General features: G+C 37.8%; 1 protein-coding gene across 1 annotated transcript in view; it reads left to right on the forward strand.

Moving 5' to 3' along the window:
- COG5 (component of oligomeric golgi complex 5) overlaps nt 1-16,186 on the forward strand; it is a 185,545-nt gene that overhangs the window by 151,546 nt on the left and 17,813 nt on the right. Inside the window, exons 15-18 of the mRNA XM_082280227.1 lie at nt 10,327-10,437; nt 11,814-11,876; nt 12,663-12,766; nt 14,101-14,338. Coding sequence (XP_082136353.1) covers nt 10,327-10,437; nt 11,814-11,876; nt 12,663-12,766; nt 14,101-14,338 — 516 coding nt within the window. The remainder of the gene's footprint in view (nt 1-10,326; nt 10,438-11,813; nt 11,877-12,662; nt 12,767-14,100; nt 14,339-16,186) is intronic.

The following is a 16,186-nucleotide window of genomic DNA, read 5'->3' on the forward strand; positions in this document are numbered from 1 at the left end:
TTCTGCTGTAAATAAATCTCTAAGGCAAAAGTTAGGAGATGTGATTTCTTTTGTAGTAATATTGCTTTTGTTCTTAAGATTTTCTTAGATTGCCAGAGTTTCAAAATATATGCTTTCCAAGACTTTCCGTCTGCAGTGCTTGTCAGCTGAGCTCGACTTATTTTCGTATAGCATTTGGTGTTTCTACCAGTTTTAGACCTTGAAAAGAGTACAGTTGTCTGTGGCATTGTGGCTAATTGGCAACTCCAGTACTACTGGATGGGTGCAAGAAAACTCTTGGATGTTAACTCTTCAGTGTTCAGCTCTTTCTTCCAGTAGCCAAGTGTTTCTTTGAGCCCACTCAGATGACACCTTTTTGCACGCCGGTGCAACCAAGCCCTTCTGTAATTTAATAGTCTATTTTTAGTGAATGTAATGGATGGAGATACAGGCTGAAGAATATCTATCTATCTGTCATGTTCAGATATTTTTGGAGCACTGATCTTTGTAATGCTGATCAGCACCAAATGTATTACATAAGATTAGCATCAAAATATATACAATGGAAAGTCAGCTCTGCTGCAGTTGTTCTTAAATTATTTTTAGTATTGCCCACAAAACTGGTATAACTCAGTGCATTGCCCTGCCACTGTGCTCTGTCTCTATAGGAAATATTTTAAAAGATTAATTTTATCTTTTCTCAGACCTTTTCAGTCACAGGTCTCCTTCCTGAGGCTTCAAGTAAGATAGTCAGTGATGCACATTATGAAGATTTTAATAAATGCCCACTTTTCACCACGACTGAAGTGGAGACAAATTTGTCTCTCATTGTCCTTCAATCCAATTTATATTAGAACTTGTGATTTGCAGGTGCAAGATTCCAAATTTTGTTTTACTTACATTGCTAGCTCTTGTGTTCTTTATTGGTGCTCGGGTGGCTTCATCTTTGCTGTTACTCAAAATGATATTTTCAATTTTCAAATTTTAGTGGGTACTCAGAATTAATATCTTCTTATTAAATATACCTGGTTTACTGGCTAACCATTTGGAATGGATTGGAGCAGATTATTTGGAAGATTTTTTGAGTTTAGAGGCAGACTGTAAGAAAACAAACTGTATTCTTCTCACACCGCTCTAGAAAAAGTATTTTTATGTTTCAAGTTTTCTGAAAAAGCTGATCCTTTCTTTTGAGTATTTTTAAAAACTAGTTTGTAATTACTGAGATTTAAAATAGATATCAACTTTCTGCATATCCATCCCATCATCATAATAACTATTTGTAGCAGATGAGTCTTGGTTTTTTTTCATGATTTCTTTCTTAGTGGGTTTATGGTGCATCTGATATATTATAGTCAATAGAAAAAAATTACTGTTTGCTTTTGATGATGTAGTTTTGAAAGTATAATGCTGTCATGCCATGTCTTTACAGATCTTTCAGGACCTCTCTTCCTGAGAATGCAATCAAATGTGCTCTGATCTTGTTTTTTATTACTACTGTTAAAAACAATCTCTACTTTATTAATGCTTGTCCTTGGTGGCTTGTAAACATGGTTGCAATAAAGACAATGAGGAAGGAGAAGGCTAGAATGCCAGGTGGAATAAAAACCCAACAATTAATTCAGCTTAAAACACTGAGCTGAGAAAGAGACAGAGTCTTTACAAGGAATTTTTGTAATGTCATTTGTAGAAGAGAAGGTGTCTGTCATGCTCGATCAGGGCAATGAAGATTTAAATAAGCTGTTTTCAGAGGGTTATTTAGATGATAAGCAATATGAATGGCATATTTTTGTCCAGAATCTAAAAGGCTAAGTGTATTATAACTAATCCAGAGACTATATTGGAACATCTCGGCTTAATCAGTGAAATTATGAAAAGTATAAGTGCAAAGGATGGGATTTAAAAGTTAAAACATTGCAATGAGAAAACACTTGGATGAGAAGGATTGATTCTTAGTTTTTTCTGAGTATTCATGGGGGTAGGGTTTTTTTTTGAACCTTTCAGTCTGTCCGTAGTGGTTGACTAGGAAAAGGCAGAGAGGGGCTGGACTCAACAAGTTCTCCACTGATTTTGCCCCAGTCTGTCTAGTGGTGAGACAAATATCCATAACATGTTGCAAGAAAGAAAAATGTTGATACAGGATGTCTGTAATTCTGGTTTCTTCTAGGGGAATGAAAAGAATAAAGACCTCATTTATGGAGGAAGGCATTCATTGAGTTGACATTAGTCATATATATTTCAAGGAGAAATGTACCTTACACTATGCAAAAACATTTTTTGGCCCAGTTAATTTATACAAGTTCCTCAAATGAAATATGCTGGAGTAGCAAGAAAATGGATGTGAGCTGCATCTCTGTTAGGATGTTTACTGATGTTTATTGACATAGCTATGTGGTTTGGGGTATGTGTGTTGGCTTTTTTCCCACCCATCCTCTTATGTGGCATAGTTAAATTCATCTAGCTGAATAATTCAATCAAGTAGGGGAGAGCAGGGTGGAGAGGGAGAGAGAAAAGACCTCCTGAAACCAAATTCTTCCAGTGAAGGGATAAAAATGCCCTGGAATTTTGGCATCAGATTTAACCCCCAGCAAATTTATGGGGCCTGTGGTGGTTTTGAATTGAAAAGCATGATGAATCCTTATTGTAATGACATAAAGTGTATTTCTGATTGCCTTTTTTATTACGTGATCTTATAAGAATTAATCCATGTCTCTTATTAGATGGTGTTATATTGAATTGTAAGCTTTCATTTGCGGGTGAATCACTATTCAGGACATATTCCAACAATGAGATTTGTCTGACAGTTCCAGGGAAATGTATCTCGTCCTCCTGTCTAAATGTCGAATATTGTGAACTTCGGAGGGAAGTATGAAATCTAATAAGCTCACAAATCATCAGGAACAGTAGTGAAGTGACACCTCAGGAAAGGTTTATGTAAATAACGGGTCAGTAACAATGGTGTAACTAATGTGAAGGATTATATTGTCCCCAGTTCTTTTTTGAGATACATGAATTAATTGTATTGTACCAGTACCTTGAAGAGATGGTATTACTGTCAATGAAAACCTTGTATCCATGCTATTTAAATGAGAGAGCCCAAAAATATGAATTCAATGTTTGGCACATTAAAAGAATTCATTAATAGGTATTTAAATAGAATATGTGGGAGACTATTATATAATAAAATAATTTCAGAATAATTACTATTTCACTGTACAGTAATAAAAGCTAAAGATGGCAGTAGGTCTAATTTAAAAATAATCAAAAGTCAGGTAAGGTTTTGTAATTTATTTTTTAGATGGAAAGATGAGAAGAGCTTTGTTGAAACACTCATTAGGAAGCTACTTATATTGGTCAAAGAATACTTAGAAATATCTATCTGATAAATCACTTTAGAAAGCATTTAAACTTTTAAAACTGGAATTAAAAATCCGGAGGAGAGACCTAAATTAAATAACTTCATAAAGGATATTCTTTTTTTTCATGTTGCCTTTTGCTGTTTAGATCGTGACTCACATAAGAAATGTGTGATTTTTTTTAAATTGTTTTTTTTTTGAGATATCCTGACTAATCTCCAGAAAAAATCATCCAAACATAAAAGTCTGGGTTTGGGAGTACTGTGTACTTTATTTTATCCTGCTAGGAAGTTGATTAAGACTTCTTTAGGTCTAGTATGTTGTTTTGCTAGCCTGTAGAAAAAGAACGCGATGGCACAATCCTTACAGTATTTTGTTATAGTAAGCTCTAAGTTATTTCTTAGCAAATTAAATTCTGTGATTCATAAAAGGACTTGGTTAGGTGTATGTTGATATCTATATGGTAAAGGATTTGGAATTTTTCAATTTTGGAACAGCTCCAATGAGAGTTGGACCATGTAGAGTTCAATCATAGACTTGTGCAGGGTGGTAATATTCTAATCTCAGTTAACACGGGACACGATACCACAAAAGGCAGGCAACAATTCAGTAAGTTGATTGTATTTTTTATGTGTAGGTGAATATCACCCTTGCGTGTCGAACTTCTCATGTGTCTTGGGGATGGATGTCTGCTCTTCACCTCTGGAGGGGCATTCTCAGTAGTTGGCTGAAACCAGGAGCTAATGGGATTACATATAAGATATGATTAATCACTCAGTCATTAATTTGGCAAGCATGAAAAATGCAAATGTTACAGTCAGAGGTATCAGGATCAACACACATTGTCCTTGAAATCCTCCTCAGACTTGGCTGGATAATAGAAGGGGCTTAATTTTCTGTAGTTGAAAAATTATTCCAAGTGTTTCAGGTTTAGGATTCTCTGAGATTCCTTAAAGGAACTGGTTTTATAAGTGTTTTCTGATAGCAGAGCTGTTTTAAAGCAGCTCATTATTTAAGCACCATGAACTATTACTCACTTTTGATTACTTGTACAGTGCTTTTCTTCTCGGATGATTCAAAGACTTGGAGATAAATCTTGTCTTTTCTGTTACAGAAAGACCATTTGCTGTTTTTCTTCCTTTTCTTTGGCTTTTGAAAATATTAAGAAAGAAAAACCAAAACAAAGCAGAAATACCCCTGAGGAAATGGTTCAATGATTGCTGCTTCTTCTAACATGAATAGTATGAGCATGATTTTCAGTCTTTTTTCCTGGTCAAGGACTTAACTGTCCCTTCAAATTTTTCCTCCAAAAAAAATGATTGCATTTTCTATAAGATTTTGAATTTCTTCACCTACAAACTCCTTTTCTATATTTCTAGAATACAAAATTTTCATTTTTCCGTGGAAGCTAAAAAAAAAAAAGATATTCTGGAAGCTACAAGAATGTCCTGAAGGTGCAATATGCATGTTATTATGTACATTTTAAATTATTGCCTGAACTCACAGCTTATTCCTTTCCTCATGTCTTGAAATATTTCTTCTTTGCAAAATTAGAAGCTGCTCTGAGAACATAAATTCTTACTTATGATTTATTCTTAAATTTTAGTTTTGTTTTTTTTTTAAGCAGAACATTCATATTAATTTATCCTCATCAGTTAAGGACCTTATTTCCACTGACAAATTCATTCAAATCCTACACTTCGAACCTCTAAATTATGTCTCTTCTTCTTGTAAATTATCCTCTAAGTAGCTAATATATTAAGTGGAATAGCTAATGGAGTTCAGATTCTTCTGTATTTTTCTGCTAAACGGTGCTTTTTTTACAAAAAGGAGCAAACTGATTCTACTAAACCTGTGTGTTTTTTAGGTGGAAAGAGATTGTAAAAGGTACCTTCTGCAATATGGAAAACATTAAACCTAATAGTAAATCATCCCAATTATTTGTCGTTTATGGGAGAAATCCCAGGGCCAAGGCCTATTGACTCAGAAACTCTCTAAATAGATTCTGTGCTTTATAATAAGTTGTTATGATCAGGCAGGAGGCCAAGTACCAGATGGATTGATTGCCTTCTGCCAGAGGTATGGCAACATCAGCTGCATCTATTAGGAATGCATTTATTGTTGAAAATGTTAGCTTGACAACTGGAGTTCAGTTTGTGCTATCAAAACATTCTTTAGTCTCGTGATCCTGGAGTTAGATTGAATGATTTGTTGAGAAGCCCTACTTTAGTCTTATTTTAGGATCTTCTCCATACTCCTAAATTATGATGATGTTTCCTGCTCTAAAAAAATGGGTTTGCTGAGGCTGTTTCAGAGAAATCAAATAAATGGAGCTTTCCAAAACTGTCAATAAGGAGATCTTAGTTACTGAGCATGAAACTGAAGTTTTTCACAAGATATGTAGTCTATGAAGGGACTACTAGCAAACCAGCTCACAAATCAGTGTCTCTTCTGCGCTGCCACATGTTGAAAGAGAGGAGTGTTAGTCACTTAGAAGCACTAAAAAAATTACAGGAAAAGATGTATCAATAGACTGAGCTTTCCTAGAAGAAAAAGACAAACTCAGTTAGCATTTTATTTATAACCCAAGGGAGAACTGATGATTTGATTCATGGCCTAATCTAAATTCTACATTCATTGCTTAATGGTGAAAACAAGAATTTAATCCCAAAGCAATCTTACCATTGCACATGTCTCCACATGTGAGATCAAATCCATGCTGTCACATTTCATGTCTGTTCTTAGGCATCAAACACAGAAAAGTGTCAAATCCAGAACACTTGATCTGGTTATTTCCAAGACGTATTTCCAAAGTAGGTCTATGCAAAGGGGTGCAAATACATTTATAGGGTGAGAATACATCTTACATGACTACTAGGGATCTGTGGTACTGTTTTAAATTCCCTTTATAGCTAGTGAAGAGAAATGGGCGCATACAGGATGCAGGTACTCGCTTCCCAAAGCAGGGGCTTTGAATTAGCCTAGGTGAATTACTCAATGCAAGTTCTTACGTCTCTGCTTCGTGGTTTCCTGCATGTGGTCAGGTGAATCATTCCTGAAATTTTCTGCTGTGGGCAACTTACTGATCCAGGATGAGGCACCTGCACTCTCTGGAGGTGAAGCAGTGTAACCATGTAGGTGTGCTGAAGGATACAAATGAAAAGAAACTATTTTTCATAAGGACTTCTGAATTCAGTGAGAGCATTCATGGCTTACACTTTCTCAACCATGTCAGACTGAAGTAAGTTAGATGACCTTAAGTCAGCTTGTTCCCCTTCATGACACATTTTTTGTGTATTGGCTTCTACAAGTGACCTTTTTGGTTCAGTAAGCTACCTGATATCAACCTACTGCTTTGGTCTCAGATTCAGTTGGATTAGATTTAACCCCCCCCAAAATTCTTCTATGCAGCTTCTTCTAGCTAGTCAGCTGCTGGATTGAACATGCACATTTCAGCCTCCTACTTCAGAGAACACACTCATATATATGTCAGAAAGGCACTATCTCCCAGTGTTCCTTTCTCATTTCATTTTAACAGCTGCCCTTTCTGTTTTTAAACGTTGCGTGGGACAGAAGCTCACATTCACATTTTTTAGGGTACCACGAGACACAGCCTTTGTCCCAGTGCCTGGATACAACAGTCCTGGCTAATATTTCCTGGTAGCACACTTCTCTGCCTCACTCTTCTTCGCGAGCATCCCATGTTGGCAGCGTGCTTGTCGCTCCTGTTGGCAAAGGAAGCTCACACTGATGTGTCACCCATTGTAGAACTGATGCTTGCTGGGGAATGGGTGCCTGTGCTACTGCCCGTGAAATTACTGGAAATAGTAGACAGGCTTGAGGTAAAAGCAGAAACAATTTAACCCACTGAAGTGAAGAGTGTAAGAAATCGATTGCTATACTTAAGGCAGATACAGAAATATGGAACAATTACAGACCTTGTTGTTGCTGCTCATTCAGTTCTGGCTTCAACATTGTTTCTTTTCCTCTGTTTTCAGCTTGCAGGCTTAAGCCAGACTAACTCCCAAGGTGACTGACAGCTCCCTGGAGATGGGATCTGGCCTTCAGCTGCACTTGGTCTCTTACTTGTTTCCCAGAATAGATTCTGATTTGGGATGAAATCACCCCTTCTGTTCCCCCTGTTTCTGCTTAGCATAACTCACCCTTCCTGGCTTTCTGCATTTCAGGATATATCAGACTGATTAAAAAGGCATCTGATTTTTTCTCCAGTGTCCTCGTCAAAAAGAAGGCCTGTGGACTGTGTCTTTCAGACAGCCTGAGCAGATGTGCACAGGCTTCACACTTACTTGACTTAACCTATTTACACAATGCAATCCCCAGTGGACAGATAACAGAGGAAGAGTTACATTACCACTGAGTTTAAGTGCATAACCTGTGTCTAGCACAGAAATTTAAAAGTACTTTCTGTATAAAAGAGAGTGATAAATGCAAATCACTAATAAAATCTGGTATGCTGGAAAAGAAACTGGGGGGTGGTTTGTGTCTATAGTAAATGGTCCATAAGCCTGGTTTCTGGGAACCAGAGAGACACAATAATGACATTTTTCCTAACTGGATGCATGATTGTATAATGGATATAAGTGATGTCAAGAATGCAGTCTGAGGCATTAGAGTACTGGAATAATGATAAATTGTCTAAAATCCGGACTTTTGCCAGTGACACAGTGTATGTACATGAACCAAATTGGACAGAGTGGAGAACTTTCTTGCCTTGAGGCAAAGTCAGAGAAATCATTGTGACAGCAAGAGAGACTTCTGTAAATGGTAGGACACACCTGCCCACGTAGGTGCCAGGTGTTCCCATGGCACACCTACAGGAGAAACGGTCCTAGGGAGCCCTGGGCTGCCCAGCTCCAACTGCTACTTACAAGAGTCAAATTTTTCAGGCCTCTTTGCTTTAGACCAGTGATTTTAGGATGTACAAGGGATCAGCACATCTAACTGTCAAAGTTCAAGTGGATTAGTTAAAGGAAATATAATATGGTAAACAGTTTTGAGAAGATTAGTTGCTTTTAAGGTATTTTCAGATTTTTCCTGTGAAGATGTTGTGTGCTATTGCTGACTGCAAGAGTTTCTTGTTATTGCAGAAGGGTTATGTTTGTACTTGTTAATGGTTTTACTTACCAGTTAAGCTTTTTCATCATCAGGAGAGATACAGTCTAATGTCTAAGAAATTGTGAAACCTTTACAATAAACTCTGAGGAACTGAAATTTAAGTAATTGGGATGAAAAATTTTACTGGTTTAATAGTATCTTTTATGTTTAATAGTTGTAAATGTGCAAAAATATAAATTAGTCTGTACAGTACTTAAGTGTGGAGAAGAAGGTTATTTGTGTCTGGGAGGGTGGTCAGCTGGGTGAACGGGGTCTTTCTTTGCACAGCTGTTTTGTTATTAATCAATGCATTTGTGAAGCTGTAAGTGTGAGAAGCAGAATTATAAAAACCAGTCAGGTCTCTCAAACAGAAGTATCTAGAAGGAAACAGGGATGTTCGTGGCTCACGTGGCTGTTCTCATCAGGGAGGCAGGAAAATGCTGACACAATGATTTATTTGTCAACCAGTTTAAGGATACATTTTTATGTCAAATAATTGAAGGTAGATTGGAAAAGATCTTTCCTTCTACAATGGCCTCGGAAACCTATTTATCCTGAAATAATCCCTAAATTTGAAGAAAAGGAAGTGAACTGATATTGTCACCATAGTGCTGTGAATAAATCAGAGTTCCTGGGTGCTTGCAAGAACCTGTCTAAAACTTCATCATTAGCAATGCTGGAAAATACTAGATAACTGTGCTTGTATGCTGTCTGTGTTTATGCTGTATGGAAGCTATGGGAAGCACAGGAATAGTCTTTCAGTAGTAAAGATTCATTGTTTCTCATAAGTTAAAAAATTTCTTATTATGTTTGTTTCTTTTGTTCTTAAACAATTATAACTGTATATTCAGTTTTAGTTCAGGAGCTTTCTGTAGGACCTACAACTGTGTTTAGGCACACTCCATAAAAGTCTCTTGACCATTTGCTCAGTGAGTTGAATATATTTTTACTGAGAAACTTTTGGAGCTAGGCATCTTCAGGGGTTTCCTGGAGGATAATTCTGTATCCTGAAATATGGATAACTAGTTGGGTAATTATATCTCAGTAAAGCCTTCTATTAATAGGTATTCTTGCTTTAATGTTTAGATGTACTTCTAGAATTCACATAGCCCTTTGTCTTCGTATTTCTGCAGTTTTCAGTGCACGAGAAAATTTTCATTTGTTTCCCAATTGCAGTTTATGATATTTTACATTACAAATATATGCTGTGGTATCCTTACAAGACTGTTCCATAGTTAATGGTTATTTATGGATCACCCTGGAACTTTGATTTCTGTTGTCATAATAAAAAATGCATGCTTTGTGCAGTTTAAATATGAAGAAATATTTCTTTGATTTTTGCTGAAAGATTCATGGATAGAACTCTTTTAATGACAGGTCTAGCAGTTTTGGTCCCTGTAGTTCTATTTTTCTGTTGACTTATAAGCCTCTATTATTTACAAAGCTCTAAGCCATCTATTTGAAAAAGCAGTTTTTAAGGAGAGGCTTGAATGGTTGTCAGAAGGACAGACTGAGGGCATACAGAAGAATGTACACTGCTCATAGAGAAAAGCTGCTGGTGGTTTATTGGGCATCCTCAGGTAGGTGATTTCACCTGACTCTGATTACAAAGTTGAAGTTTTGCTGGGACTAGGTATTTCCAGGAGATGTGGGTCTCAGTGCTGTGGTTTGGGAGCTGAGACAGTCTCTCAAGGTTCCTGTTGCTGTTGTTCAGTCTGTTTTATCTGAAGATGGAAATTCAATGAATCAAGACAAGAGTTAAATGGAGCTACCCTCACTGGGTAGTGATGGCCTTTGGCTTTCTGCTGTGGTTGAAGTTTAGTTTGGGGAGATGCACGGTTTCAAATGTTGGTACTCACAGTTTCTGTGATCACTGCAGCTGTCCACTCAAGGAGACGCCAGCCAGGTGATTGGGCCACTGACAGAGGGCCAGAGGAGGAACGTGGCTGTAGTTAATTCTCTGTACAAACTGCACCAGGCAGTTCTGAAGGTAGGCTTCCTTTGGCATTTCTCCTCTTGCTGCAATGTTACCTTCTTGCTCTATCCTGTGCATATGCTCCATTTAGCGGATGAGAACTCTTGACAAATACAGCCCAATTTTGTGTTAAGAGCTGCACCTTGCTGTGCATTTGTACAACTCTTTTGAGACTTGGCTGGCCCTTGTAAGTACCACTATGTGACAAATTGTCAATATTAGAAGAATAAAAATGTGTTTATAGAGAATAATCACGTCTCAGAGCCGTTACTTTGTGAGCATAAATGATGGAACTGGTTTTTTTCTTACCTGTCTTTGTAATTATCAGCCTGATAGCCCCCTTCCAGCATCTGCCTCAGCCCTAGCTTCTGTTTTTCAGAAGACCTTCAATGCTTTCCCACATTTGTGGCTAAAATGAAAAGGGGAAGGAAATGATGAAATCAATAAAAGCAACACCTCACAAATATCTCCATACATTATTACTGTGACTAAAGTGTGGCCTGAAAATTTTTCAGGACTAAGCACAGTTACAAATAATTCCAGTTTACTGGTTTAGTGACACCAGTTGTTACCCAGTCTTTTTAAACTAAAACAAACAGATATATCGGTAGTTGCAATTAATCGTGTTTAAATCCTAGCCTTATTAGAAAAAAAAAGAACATGAGTATTCCTGACTCTGGATACATTCAAAGAATTTTAAAAAATGCTAAAAAGCCTATAAAATTTCCTTGGATTTTGCAAACAGATGGTAGATCAACTTTTAAGTCTGCTTTCTCTGAAGTATCTAGTAATGAACCTCATGTGTCTTAGTGTTGGAGGGAGATCTGATATGATTCAGTCTTTGAGTTAAGTACTTATCTGGCTTAAAAATACTATTGTGTGGCATATTCATAACTGTAAGGAAAGTGGTAGAATAGTCCTTCAGATCATTCCTTGACTTTCAATTTTAATATTGTTTTAGCTCTACATAAGCAACTATTTAACATGTAGTGCTATGATAGTCATAATACTGAGAAAGAACAACCGTTCTTTCAGATATTTGCCACAGAGCTGCTTGTACAGTTCTCCATGAATTCTATACTTAGCAGTGGGAGAATACACCAGTTATTTTTATTCTGGCTCTTTTAGCCCTTCAGCTAAATTTCAGCTTAACTCCATTGAGTCATTTCTTTGCCAATGCAGAAGCTGAGTCCATAGGAAATCTGAGAGCAAAGGACTGATACTGATGCATTGGGAATTCTTTCTGTATAAAGCACACTTGATAGTTATCTGTAACTATGTAAACACTCATTACTAAGGATAACTCAGTATGTTTTTAAATTACGTTGAATATTATGGATTCTAATAATTTGTTGAATGCTGACTACTAACAATTACTTTATAATTTTTAGGTTATTACCAGTCAGAGCTCATTTCCAGCAGCTGCTGAGCAAACAGTCACAACTGCCTTAAAGGTAATTGAATGTCGATATGCTGCAGGGATAGGGCTGAGCTTGGCTTCGTTACCCTTAAAGCAGGCACTTCCTTCCCACATATTATTTTACATCAGTATATTTTGTAACAGGTATACAAATATTCTGGCATTTTAAATTTATTGTATCTGCAGCTACATATGTGTTGCCTGTGCCAAATCACTGCTTGAGTCGTGTTTGTGTTCAGAATATTCTCATAACGGTCAGAACATAGATGTCACCTGACTGTGAAAATAAATGTCTTTTGCTGTAGCATTCACACAGCAATAGCTGGATCCTTCATCACCCCCTTCCTCCCCCGACAGATACATCAAATTATAATTTTTATGCGACCCGGTACTTTCCTGGAGGGGGATGTGGATGGCAGTGCAGCCTCTGTGCAGCTCTCCACGTCTGTCCTGCTGGGCGCTGACCTGGGAGGGGTTGTGTGCAGGGGAATGAAGGGCAGCTTGTGTCTGGGGAATGAACAACTGAGCCAAGTGTGCACCGAAACATGCTCATGTACAAACCAGGAAAGCCAAATTGTTGTGCACCTTTTTGAAGGAAGGCTTTACACAGAAGCAGCTTAATTTCTGTACTTTACTGGTAAAATCAATTAAAAAGAAAGGTTGTCTTTAGCTTTGGTTCTCCTATTTAGCATTTTCTCATGCTGAATAATAAAAAGCACTGATGAAATGAACTGTTTCCTGAGGTATTTTTGAGATGTCAGAATGAAAATGCTTCTAGTTTTTGTTTCCTTACTTCTGCCTTTTTCTTATTCTATTTTAGGCAGTCCATGATCTAATGGGTAGTGCTGTTCAGCCGCTACTGAACTCTGTGGGAGATTCAGTGGAAGCTATTATCATCACCATGCACCAGGAAGATTTTTCTGGGTAACTAGAAATATCTTTTAAATTTACCATTGCTCTAGTAAGATGTCCTGCATGTGCATAATAGATTGTTAATTGCCACAATGTCCTTGAAGCAAGAGTGCTTGTTTGTTGAGGGGAAGGCAACGCTTTATGGTTAATGAACACAGGAAGCAGAATTACACCTATTCAAACAAATTAATCAGGTAGCATCTGTCTTCTTTCCCTCCCCCTTTTTGTATTCATATCTGTTGAGTAAAATTAATTTCAAATAGAAAAAGAAAGCTGACAAGAGGCCATTTTTGTGCTTTAAAAAACCCTTTTGCTTTCAAAATGTGGGTTTTTTGGACAGTCTTCAGAACTGTCAGTATTCCTGTTTCTCAAAGCATATAGCCTCTGATGTAATAGTTAATTTTAACTTTTTTTATATTTAAATCTCAGGTTCAGTATGTTACGCTATTTTCCTGTAGCATTTTCATTAAAATTTCCAGTATTCTTTATGTGCCAAGATCTTGAGTCTTATCTATAATTGAGACTTCCTTCCCAAATTTTATTTTGGTTGTCATGTCTGTTCTGACATTGCTTATATCTTAATCAATTGTCCTGTTTTCTGTCTTGAAAATTCACTGAAAATAATATATTTTCAGAGACGTTTTGACTTTTCCTTTTGACTTTCTTTTTTTTAACAATATTTTACCCTTACCTTGGCACCAGTAGCACAATACCTCTCTATGTGGGTAAACGGTTTCCAGACAAAGGCTAAGTGTTGTTAGATAGCTTGAATGTTCTTCTAAGTTTGGAAGAGCTCTTTTACCTGACTGTCAGTCAAAGAAAGAGAAAGGGGATTGGTTTGTGTCCGGCGACTTCTGTGCTGCTTCTGTGATACTGACTTTATAATCCTGGGTTTGGAGGAATCTAGGAAACTAATTCCATACAGAGAACAGGTTTGGGATTGATAGGCTAAACTAGTAACCCTGTGACATACGTTTATATTTGATGATCCACTATTAGAGTTTTGAATCAACAAGTGGGACATTCACATTTAGGGTCTGGATTTGAGGTGTAGGCTTCAAACTGAAGGAGGCTCAGCGAGTTGGGTAGGAGTGGGGTGATGCTGTTGTTATTTCTTGTTTTTTCTTTTAGTTCTTTATGGGAATGGCTGATAAAGAGATTTTTTTTTTGACTGTAGTTTCAGAGAGAGCTATATGCTCCTTATTCTGAGTAGAAATGAGACTCTACAAGTCATGCCATGACTTGGTGGCGTAGGAAAAAAATTTGAAAGAATCCAATAGGTTTTGGTTGTGTTTTAAAGATTAATTTAGCTGCTCCTATTTCTTTTTCTTTTCTTTTTTTTCCAGATCATTATCCAGCTCAGGAAAACCAGATGTCCCTTGTTCTCTCTACATGAAAGAGCTTCAGGGTTTTATAGCAAGAGTCATGAGCGACTACTTCAGACATTTTGAGTGTTTTGACTTTGTCTTTGATAACACTGAAGCCATGGCTCAAAGAGCAATTGAACTTTTCATTCGCAATGCCAGTCTAATAAGGCCCCTCGGTGAAGGAGGGAAGATGCGCCTGGCAGCGGATTTTGCACAGGTACCCTCCATACTGATTCCTGCTTTTTAGTGTCATTTCACTGAAAAGTATCAATACTTTTGTCCCCATCAAAGTATAAACAGGCAGTTGTAGAGATTGGTGCATTCCAGGCCTGAACATCCTCTCTGGTAAGATACTGGATCCTGAGAAATGTGTCCACTAAGTAGCTGAAGATCCCTCATCACTGTAAGGCACATTCAGGGAGGTCTGACAGCTTGCTGTCAGGTGACTGTTGCATTTCAATTCAGCTGCATCTTGGCATGTTATCCCACTTGGCCTACCTCTTTGGCATGTCCATCATTTGCCGCCATTCATTCACTTCATTCTTTCTCTCTCTTCTAATAGAATGTGGTGTGTCACTTCCTTAATCACTCTATATATCAAGGTGCCCACAGTGGTTAATGGCTAACTCAGCCGCTTTGCAGTGAAGGAGACAAGCTAAAGAAATATCAATATCATTGGGAGGAACTGCCTTATTGGAAAAAGAAGGGCAGTTGTCTTGTGGGATTCTCTTCACGACCTGATTGACCGAGCTGCCTCTCAGCTTTACCTAACTCCTGTGCAGGACTAAACCACAAAAGAAATAGCCAGATTCACATCCACTACCTGTCTGTGTTATCTGCTATATCAAATTTGTCAGCAGTACCACTCTGTGGTTACCGTGCCAAAGGATCAGGCATCCACGAGATCAATCTGTGGCTGCCATTTATTATTACCCAAGTGGAAAAGGGAGTTAGCACCAGCTGTCTGCATACTGAGTGCTGCTTTTGGCTGGTAGGTAACTGAGGTAGGAGAGGAAGGCAGGGAGGGAGGAATTCCTGCCACCTCCACTTCTTCTTGTGGCTGCTTTGTATCATTTGCCTGTGAGTTACATACTCCTGAGTAAAATTTTTTTATTCATTACCCAAAAATAGCAAATCAGCCCTTAACCACAGAAATTAAGGGGACGTTTTCAGTTGCTTTCAGCTAGGAGGTTCCATTCCCTTCTCTATTTTGAAGACAATGGCATAAAATTGGAAGCAAAAAAAGGGCACTTGACTCTTCCTGTGAAAGGAATAGAGATAATTTTTGTAATTTATGCTATTTATGCTAATTTTAACTAGTGTATGTCATATGAATTTGGAAAATATTTTCACCTGATTCTACAGTAAGAGCATCTGATCTAAGCACCTGTTACAATCTAAAAATATAACTTGTTTATAATTTTTTTAACAGTGATTTTTCTCATTCTGACATGGGCTGACTTTTAAGTTAAAAAGGAAGGTATGTTTTCATAGAGTGTAGAGGAATTTGGTCTTCCCCACTGTGCTGATTATAATTCTTGAATGGACAACTGTGTGTAAAGATAAATACTCTGATTTCTTTTGTACCACAGAATCAAAAAAATGGGTTTGAATTCATTCCTGTTTCCTGCCTTCAACTGTTGCTGCGTCTGGGGGCTGCCTTGTGTTTTTCTTTTCTTCACGTTGTACCGTATTCTTGGCTTGTTTAAAAATGAGCTTAAGACAAGACATCTGTGTCCGACCAGCTGCATACAGCAGCTCAGTGCTCACTCTGTGCCTTTGAGCATCTCTGCACAGAGCTCCTCTGGGTGTCCCAGGCTGCACAGGGGCTGTAGTGCCCAGCATGGCCTGGACACTATATCCTCTTGTTCAGGATAGATGTAAAAGGACTGAAATATTTTGCATGTGGACACTGCCTTATATCCATGTTTTCTGGGATGTATGTGCTCCTCCCAACAACCTGGTGGATTTTGGGCACATGCCCATGATGCCAGCTCCTGGGAGCCTGACAGGAAGGTTGTTGTTGCTCTGACCCAGCCAGGAGTCCCGGTGTAAGTGCAGCTTT

This window comes from Coloeus monedula (genome assembly GCF_965178545.1).
Source record: "Coloeus monedula genome assembly, chromosome: 4".
Lineage (NCBI taxonomy): Eukaryota > Metazoa > Chordata > Aves > Passeriformes > Corvidae > Coloeus > Coloeus monedula.